This window comes from Oryx dammah, unplaced genomic scaffold, assembly GCF_014754425.2.
Source record: "Oryx dammah isolate SB20612 unplaced genomic scaffold, SCBI_Odam_1.1 HiC_scaffold_24, whole genome shotgun sequence".
NCBI lineage: Eukaryota > Metazoa > Chordata > Mammalia > Artiodactyla > Bovidae > Oryx > Oryx dammah.
This window is the reverse complement of record NW_024070208.1, coordinates 28,346,365-28,362,650: the sequence shown is the minus strand read 5'-3', so window position 1 is coordinate 28,362,650 and position 16,286 is coordinate 28,346,365. Positions and strand designations below refer to the sequence as shown.

The following is a 16,286-nucleotide window of genomic DNA, read 5'->3' as shown; positions in this document are numbered from 1 at the left end:
TAGGAGATTTTAATTTTGCATTTTTTTGTGTGATTTTCAGACAGATGCCAGTGTCAAGGCCATATTTTCAAAAGTGATGGTTATTACAAGTAAGTTACTTAAAATATTATATGTAAAATTTAAGGTTTATTTGAGACATTTCTTTCTTTGGTAGTATAAAATATTCCTCAAAGTTCCATTTTTGGCTATGATAATACAGGTAAAGATTAAAGTTTTTTGGTTGATTTTAATTTTTTTTCTTTCCCCCAGCATACTCAGCTTTCCTTTTTTTTCCCCTTATTTTCATTTATTTTGCATTCTGTACAGAATTATTTTGTGTTTTGGTATGAGCAAGAGCTAGATAAAGGTTTTGTTGAATAAATTTATTTTTGAGAATTCATTCAAATTGCTGTGTAAGCTTGCTGTTAAAAACTGAGCCTGTGCTTACCTATTGTTTGCTCTAATGTAAATCTATCTGAAGCTTGAATTTCATTGTGAGGCAAAGTTTAGAATGAAGGATATACTTAATAACTGCAAATTTTTTTTGAGAAAAAAAAGTTAATTCGCTTTTTTGCTTTCAAGTAAAATGTTTTTAAATAAAAAATGTTTTCAAATAAAACATTTGTTTTATTTCAAATAAAAAATGTTCAAATCAAATGTTATTTAATTGCCTTTAACAGGTAATACAAAGGGTTGTGTTGCCTGTCTCCTTTGTTCAGGGCAGGGAAAAGTAGCTTGTTTTGCAGGGCACTAGCTTTTCCTCTCACCTCAGAGATCACTGTGTATAGCATGAGGGTGGATAGAAGATCAGGAGCACCTGGGGAAGTGCTTGCACCGAGCTTCCACTTGGTTAATGAAGAGATCTTAGGGGGATTTTTAAGATGTTAACAAATGTTCCAAGATGTATGTGGAAGTATGTTAAGACACTAAAAAAAGAATAGTATTCATTGGGTATTAGACTAAATGGTAGAAACTCTGGCATGAGTAGAAATTTCACACCAAAATACTTTGTAGTCCTGAGCAATTAAATTAGTTTTCAGTCCCTTTGGAAAACTTAAAGCAAGTGATTTTGTGCTGTTGCTTTTAATTAAGTATTTCCCTGGTTGTTTGGCTGTGGACACTATCCCCTAAAGGAGATAATCTCCTGTAGTCTTTCTGTTTTAACCTCGTATCCAGTTTCTTCCAACAAGTACAATATTTCCCAAATTCTGCTCCAAGGAATGTCAATATCCTGCACATATTAGTAGTACCGTCAGAAAAAAAAGAGTTCCAGTGGTCAAGTATGTTTGTAGAATCTTGAATTAAAGGGATTTTTCATTGCTGTTTTTCCCTTCCTCCTTTTCTCCTCTCTTTCCTTCCTCTCTCCCACTCCCTTCACTTTCTTTTCATTTTGTTTCTTAGGTGATATGCTTTATTGTAGCCTTAATATGATACTGTGGATGGGCTATAAAGTGACTTTTTCCAAAACTGTACTGTTGATAAACAGTACAGTAGAATTTTTGTGTTACGGAAGTAGGGAAAGGTTACACAGTCACATAGTTGGGGGGGAGGAGATTAGTTCTTACCATGTTCAGTCATGTAGCCAAGATATAAATGAAACTTCAGAGTCATATATGAACTTGAAGACTGCATTTACTGTATTCATATTTTAAGATTCAACAGGTTTCTGTTACTTTTAGTAGAGTCCATATTTCTGTGTTACCCTATTTATTAGCACGGTCCTACCTACTGAACCTAGTCTGGTTCTCCATTACAGTTGTGAGCAGCCAGAAAAACGATTTTATGATGGATATTTTGTTAGCTTTCATAAGTGTTTTGGTTAGTGATGTATTAGGAGAGCAGTATAAAACTAATCTTTGATTCTGCAAGAACTCAGACTTTCTCATGTGGTAGTGGCATATCTGGCAGTAATACCTGGACCATGTTGTTCGGCCTGTTTTGGTACCGAGCAGCATGCATGGGTGTGCGCATTTTCTGTGGATGTTTTAACAGTAAACAGTGGAGAACAGGAAGAGAGTTTCTTCAAGGGAAATCTAACTGATCTTGATCTCTTGCTGTGAATCACAAAAGAACAATGTATGCACAAGCTCATGGGACAGTAATAAAATTAGTATTTTTCAGGTTGACATTTAAGGCCTTCAGATATTATATAGTTATTTAAAATTAACCAGTATGATCTTTCTCTGGATAGATGGTCCTTCACAGTGATTTTATTTAATGTTTCTAAGAAAAAATTTTTTACTTGGGAAAATTCATTATTAAAGGATCTGTATAATTTTATCTCATTAAATTAAATGAATTTATATGTTAGGATTCTTCATCAAAGTAAAGAATGAAAAATGTTGCTCTTTTATTATTTCAGGAAAAATCTAAAATTGTATTTTAATTTAATTTAAGGAAATTTGCCGGATCCTGGTAAGGCTCAGGATTTCATGAAGAAATTCACACAAGTGTTAGAAGATGATGAGAAAATAAGAAAACAGTTAGAAGTACTTGTCAGTCCAACATGCTCCTGCAAACAGGCTGAAGGTTGTGTGGTAAGGAGAGAAATGTAAAAGAGTTAATGTTTGGTGATAAGTCACTTCAGTCATGTCTGACTCTGTGCAACCCAATGGACTGTAGCCTGCCAGGCTCCTCCATAATGTTTGGAGAAGCCCACAAATCCTTTTTTGTCCCCTTTTGTAAAATAATTTATGTTCAGTATATAAAATTTAGGAAATATCACAAAAATAATAATGTATTAAACTGTAATTACTCTATAGACACAGTTGTTAATATTATGGTGTATGTTCTTCTAAAATAAGATTATATTATACAGAGCTTGGTATATTTTACTTTTTCATTAGTCTTACCGTATTATCTTTAGTAGCAATATAGCACACCATTGAATATATGTGCCATAATTTATTGAATGGCCCCCACTTGTGTTACACATTTAAATTTTTCCCAGTCTTTGATTAATGTAAAAAATAAATCTTTATAGCTTAATAATTTTACACAGTCTTGATTTCTTTTCTTTAGGATAAGTTTGCTATTGGCCAGTATCACTGTTGGAAACACAAAATTCAAACAAAAACATTATTATTTTGATAGGATTTATAAAATCGGTTGCAATCATATGAGCACTTTTTCTCCTTGGATACATTAGTCATTCTTATTTCTTTTGTAAATTGTGTTTTTTTTTAATCTTTGCCTACTTTTCTAGACTATTTGTCTTTATCTCATTGGCTCGTTAGTATGTCATGGCATTGTGTGTTCATTAGGCTGCAGATAGTTTTCCAACAGTTGTAGTTTAGCCCTTTTCATTTTGTTTGTAATGCCCTTTACATATGATAGTTTTGTTGTCTAAGTTTGTCAGCAGTCTCTTCAATTTTTTGCCTTTGGAGTCTTGCTTATGAAATCCCATTGTACTGCAGGTCAATGAAAGTATTTATTTATGTCCGTATTATTTAATCTGTTGCCCGTGTATCTTCGTAAATTCTTTTATAAAAGATGATTCTTGGCTCTACCCCAGATTGACTAAATGAGAATCTTCACAGTGAGGCCCAGGAATCTGTAGTTTTAATAAGCTCCCCTGATAATTTTGCTTGTTGAAGTTTGATATCCCATGACCCTTGGTTTTATTCTTTTGTGTTTGTTTTTATCCTTTTGGAGTATCTTTGGTGTAAGATGTGAGATAGGAATTTAACTCTGCTTTTATTTTTAAAAAATGTCTATTGAGCTATTCTAGTATATTCAGTGTAATAATATATTGAATAATCCTTTTCCTGTTTACTTGAAATGTTACCTTTTTCCTATACTGAATTCTTAATTTAGTCTTTTTGTATTGATTTGTTTATTCCAGCACCAATACTATACTAATAGTACTGGTACTGTGTGATTTTAATTATTGTAGTTTCTTAACATTTTAATGTAATGAATTATTTAAACGTACTTTTGTAATATTTTAAACATCTCCATTACAGCGTGAAATAACTAAGAAGTTGGGCAACCCCAAACAGCCTACAAATCCTTTTCTGGAAATGATCAAGTTTCTCTTGGAGAGGATAGCACCTGTGCACATAGATACTGAATCTATCAGGTATTTAATGAAAATACTGAATTTTCATTATCATTAATTCGTTCATGCTTTAGTAGTCATTGTTGAGTGTCTGCTATATGTAAGGCACTAATCTATATAGATTTATGTATATACATAATGGCTATATACGCACCTGTATATATCTGTATGTATTTAGTATTTCATGTTATTTATTTTAATTTTATATACTCTTTTTGGATGAGAATTTGTCAGTACAAGCCTAATTTTTATCTGTTAACTGTATACTGGTTAGTTAGCTCGCATAGGTTAACTGATAGAAACAAGTTGCTGTTCTACCTTCTGGAAAAGAAAATAAAGTGATTATGTTATAAAACAACATATGATGCATTTCACAGGTATCTGAGAACTAAAAATGTTATTTTTAAGGCAGTCTTCATTTAAAGTTTCAGGTTTGATATCACCTGACTTTGACATCTTGGAAAATACTTCCTTTTTATGTCTGTACTTGGTTTTGTAAAATGTGTGGAGAGCTCTTATTTATTTATTTATGGCCATGCCATACAGCATAATACCAGGATTGAACTTGTGCCCCTTGCATTGGAGTGTGGAGCCATTCAACCACTAGACTGCCAGTGAAGTCCGCACCGCCCCCCCCAACCCCGACCTGTTTTTGTTTGTTTTAAACTTTTCCTGAAATGTTTCAACCAGTTGAAAAAAGGAATACTTATAAAATATGGAGAGCATATTCTTTTTTTATGACCAGTAGTACCTTTCAGAGGTATATTAGAATCTAAAATACTACTAATTGTACACTGTCCTCAGTAAAGCCCTTTTGGGGATTTTTTTGGAGGGAGGGCATAAGGTATGACTTCTGGCTTGTAACCCTCTGTAGTGGAGGAGGACATGACGTTGGATGCCTGTTTTTCATTTTGGACTCCTCTTGCCTTGTTTTTCATTTGAGGAAAGTGTTCTTCAGTTTCAAAAATAAAAGGAAGCAAAACAAAACCGGAATCCTTTATATTATTACAAGGAAAAATCTGAATCAGACTAAAATTCATTAATTAAATAATCCGATGCCTTCTATATTTAAAACAGTGCTAGTTAGGCATTGACAAAGCATACTTCATGCTTTTCATTAATCTTATGTCTAGTAGTGGAATAAGAATTTTAATCAAGAGATTATATTATAGTTGGATAAAATTGATGCAGATCGTGTTCAAAGGATTAAAAGAATTTCTCTGAGAGGGTAGTATTTGATGTGAGAGGAATAATGGGTAAGATTTTATTTCTACAGAAATGGGAGGAGAATTTTAGGTGTTGAGTTTTATATAAGCCAAGCTAACTGGATAGGAAGGAATAAGGATATTTAGAAAATGATTGCCGTCTATTTAAGTTACTCTGTGGAGAAATGTAAAAGTGTTATGAGGTGATCCTCAAAAAGCATTTGGTGTCAGATTGTGGAAAGCCTTTAGGATCTGACTTTAGAGCTTTTACTTTGTTCTTTGGTCTGTTGAGAAGCAGGAATGATTGATGATGAACAGGAGGAGGGAAATAGAAGAGAGAGCCTGCTAAGGTGTTGTTATAATTTTCTTTGGATGACGATAGTGGGATGGAAAGGAAAGAACATATTTGAGGAAGGTTTTAAAAGAACAGCCTTAGAAACGGGTCCTCTTACTGGAAATGGGGAATAAAATGGAGGAGGAGTGAGAAGTTTATGGGGTCAAATCCAGATGATGAAGAGAATAATAGTACCTTGGAAAGAATGAAGGGAGCTGCTGAGAAAGGATATGCTTCTTGTTTGGGCATGACAGACAATTTTTTTTAAATCAAATTACAGAAAGATAAAAGCAGGTTATTGCAGTATTTTTGAAAGTTAAGATAAAGTTTCCAGAAGTAATGCATTTTATGTACAAAAAGACTTGAGGACCAAAGCATGTCTTTGTAGGTTGGTGATACATAAGATATGTTCAGTCATAACTAATAATAACAGGTAATAGCCATTATTGCTTATAATGTGCACTCTTTGTTTTTTGTGTTTTAACTCATTTACCTCTTTATAAGGCAAAAAATATTATTCCCAGTTTACAGGTAAGGAACAGTGAGCTACACTGATGCTAGAGTAACTTTCCTACTGCTGGGAAGTAGCTAATGGCATTTAAACAGAGGAAGTCTGGCTCCAGTGCCCTCTTGGTTTAACTGTCACACTGCAGAAAGGTTCCACTCTCTTCCCCACCAGTAGTCATGGAGTGTCCAATTCACCTAACTTTTCCTAATAGTGGCTGTACCCTTTTCAGTCTTTCCCATTTTATAGGTGAATGATGATGTTGTTTACTTGCTAAGTCATTTCCAACTCTTTGCAACCCTGTGGACTGCAGCATGCCAGACTTCCCTGTCCTTCACCATCTCCTGGAGCTTGCTCAAACTCATGTCCACTGAGTTGGTGATGCCATCTAACTATTTTGTCTTCTGCCACCTCCTTCTCCTCCTGCCCTCAATCTTTCCCAGTATCAGAATCTTTCCCAGTGAGTCAGCTCTTTGCATCAGATTGCCAAAGTATTGGAGCTTCAGCTTCAGCATCAGTTTTTCCAATGAATATTCAGGGTTGATTTCTTTTAGGATTTATTGGTTTGATCTCCTTTCTGTCCAGGGGACTCAAGAGTCTTCTCCAACACCACAATTCGAAAGCATCAGTTTTTCGGCGCTCAGCCTTCTTTATGGTTCAGCTCTTGCATCTGTACATGACTATTGGAAAAACCACCATAGCTTTGACTATACAGACCTTTGTTGGCAAATTGATGTCTCTGCTTTTTAAAACACTGTCTAGGTTTGTCATAAGTTTCCTTCCAAGGAGCAAGTGTCTTTAATTTTATGGCTGCAATGAATGATGGCACTGTTTAAAGTTGAATGTTTTTTCCCCATATGTTTTTTGGCTTTTTGCTTTTCTTCTTATTTTTCTGTAAGTGGCTTAGAGAAATTGTCATTTTTTATTGATTATATGAATGCTTTATAAAACAAGGCTATTAACACAGTTTGATTGCCTTTTAAATTTATGCTTGACATTAATAAATACTAAATTATATGATCTATCATTTGTTTCCTTTATTTCTTTCTGCCTTTCTTTCTGGTATTGTATTAGGTGGCTATGTTTTTTACATTTAGGTTTTAATTGTTTTGGAATCCATTTCATTGTAAGGTGGAGATAAGAGATCCATCCTTTTTTAAAAGCCTAGTATCTAGTTGTATCGAACCATTTATTGAAAAATTGGTTTCTTCCTATTTGATTTGAGACATTCCCTTATTTTAGGATAAATTCTTAACAATATTTAGGGTCTTACTGGATTTTTTCCCTTTGTTTCTTTGTATTTTTTAAGGCTTTTATGATAAAAATTAAAATTTCGTTTAGGAAGTTCTTTAATCCCTCCTCCCTTAATATTTACTAGCTGTTCTCAAACATTACTTAATGTTTCCAGATGAGTTATAGAATGCATGTGTTGAATCTTATCCCACACCAAGTTGTGTTCCTGTAAGATATTTTTAGATGTAGTGGCAAATGCTATTCGTGTAATACTGTTTCCATCTTATGAAAATACTTGTCTTGATTTTTTCAAATCTGTTTGCTCCCTTTAGTAATTTTAGGAGTTATATACAGATTCTGTGCATTTAAAACTTTTTACTCCTAGTTATTTTATACGTTTTGACTTGTCATTTTAAATAGATATCCTCGCCCCTGGCCCCTGTATTTTTAAGGTGGCTTTGGCTAATACAGAATAGCTCTGTCCATTTTTGGTGGTGTTGGTGTCACCTCACTGAACTCTTAGTATTTTGTAATAGTTTTTCAATTGATTCTCTCTGATTTTCCAGGTTGATGCTTTTTATCACTGGCTCTTAATCTGTGGTTATTAGCTCAATTGTACCTAACTTAGCAACTAAACAACAGCAGTACCACCTCTACAGGAATGCCTTTCCTCACTACCCTCGCTAACCAACCTCACTTCTTGTCCTGGCCTTCTCTCCAGGCCTTATTGTTTCCTGATTATCTTTTTTAATGTATTTATTTACTTAATTTTGGCCTTTGGCCTCCCCTCACTAGACAGAGAGCTTCCTGCTCTTAGTTATGGAAGAAAGAAATGAATTTCATTTTGGATATATGGCATTTTTCATTCCTTTGGTACATTTAGGTAAAGAAAACCTTGGAACTGATGAAAATTTGGGAAGAGAATTCAGGCTGAAGATTTTTATTTGGAGTAGTTGGAGCTATGAGAAACAATTAAGCAGGGAAAATGGGCAAAACAGGACAGAAAACATCCTCAGTGATTTTAACTGTTAAGGGAATGATAAATTTAGGAGGCTATTGCAAGGAAGACAGATGTATTTGACTCATATCTTCACCTTAGATTTGACTACATATTTTTGTAGAAACATAAATCTCCTAAGCGTTTTAAAAAACATTGAATAATTGAATTTTCTTGTATTTTGATTTGTATTAGGTCTCTGACTTGATACTTGTTAGTTGTTTTTTGTAGTAAAACATACCTATCAAAGTGAATGAGTATTTTGGATAATTGACAGTGCATTTCAAATGATTATTTTAAAATCACATAAGCTTGTTTTTAGAAGAAGACTTTAAAATATTGTATTTCCTTTGTGATCTGTTCTAAGTATTCTAGTGAGGATTTATTGTATGTTTGCTATATAACATTTTTATACCTGTCAGAAGCAGTCCTTTCTGGCTTTCATAACAGTGCTGAACACAGTATTTGCTAGGTTGTTTGAAAGTGCTTTATGTTATCATTTATCCTTTATTTCAGTATATGTTGTTCTACATATTGGAACCATAATGAACATTAGATAATTGGAAAACATCTCTTATCATTCACATGTTTGGACCTAAACTTCACACAGCAAATACAAGAATAAAAATACACTGTTAATAAACAGCAAGTCAGATAACATTTTGACCTCATTTGAATGGACATGGGGAAATACCATTTCGAAAAGAAGCATCTCAAAATATTTATTACAGCTTTTTGTTTTGCCATAATGGTTGGGAAACAGCTGTATCAAATTTGTGTGTGGTTTATTTGTGGTCTGTATAGAAAATACTCAGGATTATTTTTCTTAAACATTGCTAATTTAAAAAGAGTTGAAAAAATGGAAAAAAAAATCTTTTTGTCATACTTTAGTGCTCTTATAAAGCAAGTGAACAAATCAATAGATGGAACAGCAGATGATGAAGATGAGGGTGTTCCAACTGATCAAGCCATCAGGGCAGGTCTTGAACTGCTTAAGGTAAATATGCTTACATTGAAATTTAGGCACTTAAGTGGCTAATGAGATAACTGTTACATATATAGTTTGTACGTTTTAGTCGAGATTTGCTTTTCTAGGTTAATATAATCTAAAATAAGATTTTCTTAATCACTTTTAGGTAATTTTGAAATTGTGCATTTATTCTAACATGTAAGATAAATATTAATATTTTTATGTTTACATTATATAATATAGCCTAGTATTAATTATATTAAGGATTATAATTTAAAGGTTTCATTAGTGTGCAAAGAACTTGCTAACACTACCACAGGAAGCACCAAAATTTTAAAGTCCATTTTATATGTTAGCTAAAATTTACCTTTGCCTTTTACTTATTACAAAAATATCAGTTAATTGTTGATAACTTAGGGCATATAAAATCATAAAGAAGAAAACATTGAGAAGCCTATCATTCATAAATATTTCTTTTGTTTCCTTTTAATCTATAGAAAAATATACTTTTTGGTACAGTTGAAATGAGACTGAATATACAATTTTATATCTTGACTTTTCCCATAATAAATTATAAGCATTTTCTCAATGTTTTTTAAGACAGTGTTTTTAAGTGTGTCATAAAGCAAGTCTGATTGTTTTTACTGTCATTTATTAGATAGTTACTCTAAGTTAATTGCTTTTGCTTCCTCATGTGTAATGGAGGTAGAAATAATACTTATCTCACAGGGATTAAATTAAATCATGTACTTGATGTCTTAGCAGATATTTATTTTGAAAGTGTGATTGTAATGGAGGGTCTAATTTGATTTCCTTCGGATCGCTATACCCAGTTTTACTAGGTCTGGTTATTAAAAATTTCATCCATTTTCAGTTATTTTCTGTTGTCTTTATGTTCTATTATACTCTACCTTAAATTCTTAGATGTGATAAGGTCTATTTATTGCTTTATTTTTTCGTTAGTCCTATGTTGGTGTGTTTATTGTAAACTTACAATTTCTTTTACTGTTTGATGTTTTACCCTCTTCCCTAGATTACTTTTTTCCAAAAATGTTATTATCTTCTTCTAATGACCTATATTTAGAATAATAGAGGTATTTTGTTAAATTCTCTTCTCATTTTCCTTTTCTCCTAGCTTGAGTTTCCTCCACCCCTCCTCCCCAAACATTAACCAAATCCAGATTATTTTGAGAATTATGTTAGTGTGTTGTTTAATTTTGAAGATAGTTGTTTCTTTAGATTGTACAGTCTTCCAGTGCTCTCATTTATTTTTAGCGTAATTACTTGTGTTTTTACTTTGACTTGTAGCATTTCTAGTGTGTAACATTTTAGATTTATAAAGATGAAAAGGATTTATAGATCATTTTTTTGATCATTTTTTAGGTACTCTCATTTACACATCCTATCTCATTTCATTCTGCTGAAACATTTGAGTCTCTCCTGGCTTGTCTGAAAATGGATGATGAAAAAGTAGCGGAAGCTGCGCTCCAAATTTTCAAAAACACAGGAGGCAAAATTGAAGAGGATTTCCCACACATCAGATCGTGAGTTGAGTTTTTTTCTGATAAATATCCTAGAAAATAAAAAATAGCTTGCTGTTTCTTGATTTACATAATAGTTGGAGTCAGTTTTAAGTTTTGAGGAAATAATGTCTGGGTTTTATCTTAAGTCTAAACTATTTAGAGTCTTTATTTCCTGGGAGAAGGCATTGATTGGTATTTTAGAAGATTCATGAAAATGTAAGGTGACCATGGCATTTCCTTTTGAAGCATCAATTTTGCTTGAAGATTTCAATGAAAACAGTTTTATAGCAAAAGAGTTCCTTGGCATATTATGGCATAGGATAAACAATGCAAATTTAAGGTCCAGTGAGAAACGCCAAAGGAATTTCAGCAGGATTGTCCATAGCACTTTACTTTGTTCTGTTATTATGAGTATTGAATTGAAAAATTTCAGTAGTATTGTTTTACTTGACACAGGGAAGCAGAGAACCATGTAATAATCATCCTAACAGCAGTATATTTTCTGTGTGTTTGCGTGTTCTAGTATTTCCAAAAATTGGAAATTATGCCGTTATCCTGGAGATCTCTAATTATGGTTCAGGATTCTATAATAGCTCAGAAAGAATACATCTTCATTCCTTATGAATCCCTCCTTGTTTCTGTGTGTTCATCTCTCCATCCTGTTCCTGGAGAGCGTAGCTGGTGGTTGGTCCTGATATTGCCGTAGTCACTGGTGACTGGTTTCACCTCTAGCTCATTGCTTCTGGTCTAGTTAGTAGTGGTTGGGGTATTGTGTTTCTTCATGTTGAAGTTGACTGTGGCTCTTTTCTTTAGAGAGAGACTTGGACAAAGCTAGCATTTTAGAGGCTCAGGTATAGGTTTTGTTATCCCTTTCTATTCACATGAGCTTAATCAGCTCTAGAAACTACAAGGAAAAGAGCATTATTTAAATGATAATTGAAACATACCAGAATATTGTAACAATATACTTTTGGCAACGGCAAGAAACTTTATTTTTTATAAATGGCTTCTTAATTTTTAAGGGAGCCTGGAGAACATGAATTTTCCTTGTAACGGAGCTGTGACTTTCTGGTCCAGATCAGAGATCAGAGTTTGGAGATACATGTATACACACACACTAAACGTATAAACTGTGTGCAACTCTATACATGTACCATACTAAATGCCCTATTACTATCTCATTTAAACTTTATAACAATTCAGTAAAGTGTAGGAATTACTTTACTGAGTCTAATCTTCAAAGTGGGAAATCTGATGTTCACTTGAGTCAGATCGTTCTAGGTCATATAGCTAGCAAATAGCCAAGGGAATATTTGACTATCAGCCTGTTTGGATGGCCTATGGTACCATATCCATTATGGCGTAGTTTTCTTAATTAGAGCATTGATTGAGTTTTAGTTTGATTTATTCGGTGGATTTTTTTGTTTTCATTCTAGACCATCTTTTCTAGTGCCCTTTATATTTTAAAGAAACATTGTTCAGTATATTTATAGGAAAACTATGAGAGCAAAGTTGAAAGTTGGACATTTTAGAACATGAAGTGAAAGTCGCTCAGTCATGTCCGACTCTTTGTTACCCATGGACTATACAGTCCATGAATGCCTCTGGGCCAGAATACTAGAGCGGATATCTTCTCAAGGGATCTTCCCAACCCAAGTCTCCTGCATTACAGGCAGCTTCTTTACCAGCTAAGCTGGTAATACTGAAGTGGGTAGCCTATCCCTTCTGCAGCGGATTTTCCTGACCTAAGAATCAAACCAGGGTCTCCTGCATTGCTGGCAGATTCTTTACCAACTGAGCTATCATACAGAAGGGCATTTAAAACCATTCGCAGCTTTACTGTGAAAATGAGGTCCTTGAAATTACTTGATATATATACACTGAGCATATTTCAGGTATCTCTCATGAGGAGAATTAGCTCAACTGATACTGAATACCTGCTGGGTGTACACTGTTTTCAATGAGGTTACTCTTGGTATATGTCTTCTAGAAGATGAAATATGTATGTGGATTTTATTTTTTACATTATTAAATTGTGTGAGTTGATGTTGAGGAAAACTGATAAGAGATAATTGAATGTTTATTAAATCATCTTCCATTGCATTCACCAAAATTATTTAAAAGGAAAATGTGTCTTAAGTAGAAGCTACCATAAACTGGAGAGAATTGGCGCTAGATAAGCCATTTAGACTGAATTGAGTGTGAGAACATTGACAATTGATGAATATATCCCTGAATCAGATGTATAAGGGAATGTATAATAAGTGTTCTTTATTTACTAATCTAGAGGGAGGAGGTTGAGGTATGGGCAGGCTTTGAAAGAAATGTTGTTGTTCAGTCACCCAGTCCTGTGCAACTCTTTGCAACCCCATGGACTGCAGCACGCCAGGCCTCCCTGTCCCTCAGTTCAGTTCAGTCACTCAGTCATGTCCGACTCTTTGTGGCCACATGGACTGCAGCATGCCAGACCTCCCTGTCCATCGCCAATTCCCAGAGTTTACTCAGACTCATCTCCATTGAGTCAGTGATGCCATCCAACCATCTCATCCTCTGTTGTCTCCTCCTCCTCCTGCCTTCAGTCTTTCCCGACATCAGGGTGTATTCCAGTGAGCCAGCTCTTCGCATCAGGTGGCCAAAGGATAGGAGTTTCAGCTTCAACATCAGACCTTCCAGTGAACACTCAGGACTGATCTCCTTTAGGATGGACTGGGTGGATCTCCTTGCAGTCCAAAGGACTCTCAAGAGTCTTCTCCAACACCACAGTTCAAAAGCATCAATACTTTGGTGCTCAGCTTTCTTTATAGTCCAGCTCTCTCATCTACATGACTACTGGAAAAACCATAGCTTTCACTAGATGGACCTTTGTTGGCAAAGTAAGGACTCTACTTTTTAATATGCTGTCTAGGTTGGTCATAGCTTTTCTTCCAAGGAGCAAGCATCTTTAAACTTCATGTCTGTAGTCACCATCTACATTGATTTTGGAGCCCAAGAATATAAACTCTGACACTGTTTCCACTGTTTCCCCATCTATTTGCCATAAAGTGATGGGACTGGATGCCATGATATTAGTTTTCCAAATGTTGAGCTTTAAGCAACTTTTTCACTCTCCTCTTTCACTTTCATCAGGAGGCTCTTTAGTTCTTCTTCGCTTTCTGCCATAAGGGTGGTGTCATCTGCATATCTGAGGTTATTGAATTTCTCCCGGCATTCTTGATTCTAACTTGTGCTTCATCCAGCCCAGCATTTCTCATGATGTACTCTAGATATAAATTAAATAAGCAAGGTGACAATATACAGCCTTGATGTACTCTTTTTCCTATTTGGAACCAGTCTGTTGTTCCATGTCCAGTTCTAACTGTTGCTTCCTGACCTGCATACAGATTTCTCAAGAGGCAGGTCAGGTGGTCTGGTATTCCCAACTCTTTCAGAATTTTCCACAGTTTATTGTGATCCACACAGTCAAAGGTTTTGGCATAGTCAGTAAAGCAGAAATAGATGTTTTTTTGGGACTCTCTTGCTTTTTTGATGATCCAGCAGATGTTGGCAATTTGATCTCTGGTTCCTCTGCCTTTTCTAAAACCAGCTTCAACATCTGTAAGTCCATGGTTTATGTATTGTTGAAGCCTGGCTTCATGACTTTTCAGCATTACTTTACTAGTGTGTGAGATGAGTATAATTGTGCAGTAGTTTGAGCATTCTTTAGCATTGCCTTTCTTTGGGATTGGAATGAAAACTGACCTTTTCCAGTCCTGTGGCCACTGCTGAGTTTTCCAAATTTGCTGACATAATGGGTGCAGCACTTTCACAGCATCATCTTTTAGGATTTGAAATAGCTCTACTGGAATTCTATCACCTCCACTAGCTTTGTTCCTAGTGATGCTTCTTAAGGCCCACTTGACTTCACATTCCGGGATGTCTGGCTCTAGGTGAGTGATCACACTGTCGTGATTACCTGGGTTGTGAAGCTCTTTTTTGTACAGTTCTTCTGTGTATTCTTGCCACCTCTTCTTAATATCTTCTGCTTCTGTTAGGTCCATACCATTTCTGTCCTTAATATCTTCTGCTTCTGTTAGGTCCATACCATTTCTGTCCTTTATCGAGCCCATCTTTGCATGAAATGTTCTCTTGGTATCTCTAATTTTCTTGAAGAAATCTCTAGTCTTTAGCATTCTGTTGTTTTCCTCTATTTCTTTGCACTGATCACTGGGGAAGGCTTTCTTACCTCTCCCTGCCATTCTTTGGAACTCTGCACTCAAATGGGTGTATCTTTCCTTTTCTCCTTTGCTTTTTGCTTCTCTTCTTTTCACAGCTATTTGTAAGGCCTCCTCAGACAGCCATTTTGCTTTTTTGCACTTCTTTTTCTTGGGGAGAGTCTTGATCCTTGTCTACTGTACATTGTCACAGACCTCCATCCATAGTTCATCAGGCATTCTGTCGATCAGATCTAGTCCCTTAAATCTATTTCTCACTTCCATTGTATAATAATAAGGGATTTGATTTAGGTCATACCTGAATGGTCTAGGAGATTAGTTCTTACCATGTTCAGTCATGTAGCCAAGATATAAATGAAACTTCAGAGTCATATATGAACTTGAAGACTGCATTTACTGTATTCATATTTTAAGATTCAACAGGTTTCTGTTACTTTTAGTAGAGTCCATATTTCTGTATTACCCTATTTATTAGCACGGTCCTACCTACTGAACCTAGTCTGGTTCTCCATTACAGTTGTGAGCAGCCAGAAAAACAATATTATGATGGATATTTTGTTAGCTTTCATAAGTGTTTTGGTTAGTGATGTATTAGGAGAGCAGTATAAAACTAATCTTTGATTCTGCAAGAACTCAGACTTTCTCATGTGGTAGTGGCATATCTGGCAGTAACACCTGGACCATGTTGTTCGGCCTGTTTTGGTACCGAGCAGCATGCATGGGTGTGCGCATTTTCTGTGGATGTTCTAACAGCAAACAGTGGAGAACAGGAAGAGAGTTTCTTCAAGGGAAATCTAACTGATCTTGATCTCTTGCTGTGAATCACAAAAGAACAATGTATGCACAAGCTCATGGGACAGTAATAAAATTAGTATTTTTCAGGTTGAAATGGTCCCTACTTTCTTCAGTTTAAGTCTGAATTTGGCAATAAGTTCATGATCTTAGCCACAGTCAGCTCCCGGTCTTATTTTTGCTGACTGTATAGACCTTCTCCATCTTTGGCTGCAAAGAGTATAATCAGTATGATTTTTGTTTTGACTATCTGGTGATGTCCATGTGTAGAGTCTTCTCTTGTGTTGTTGGAAGAGGGTGTTTGCTATGACCTGTTCCTCACCACCTCCCAAAATTTGCCCAAGTTCATGTCCATTGTATTGGTGATGCAGTCGGGGAACCTTATTTTTCTGTAGCAGAAATAAAGGAAAGACTTTGTGGTTGTACCTTTTTTCTCTGGGTTTAATAGGCATAAAGCTTTTGGGTGAGGTAAGGCTT

General features: G+C 35.0%; 1 protein-coding gene across 6 annotated transcripts in view; it reads left to right on the top strand.

The window, feature by feature from the left end:
- The window catches only part of PDS5B (PDS5 cohesin associated factor B), a 184,831-nt gene that overhangs the window by 105,193 nt on the left and 63,352 nt on the right, over nt 1-16,286 (top strand). For all 6 annotated transcript variants that reach the window (XM_040267109.1, XM_040267107.1, XM_040267106.1 and 3 more), the window contains exons 15-19: nt 41-89; nt 2,377-2,516; nt 3,945-4,060; nt 9,205-9,310; nt 10,667-10,827. In XM_040267109.1, coding sequence (XP_040123043.1) covers nt 41-89; nt 2,377-2,516; nt 3,945-4,060; nt 9,205-9,310; nt 10,667-10,827 — 572 coding nt within the window. The remainder of the gene's footprint in view (nt 1-40; nt 90-2,376; nt 2,517-3,944; nt 4,061-9,204; nt 9,311-10,666; nt 10,828-16,286) is intronic.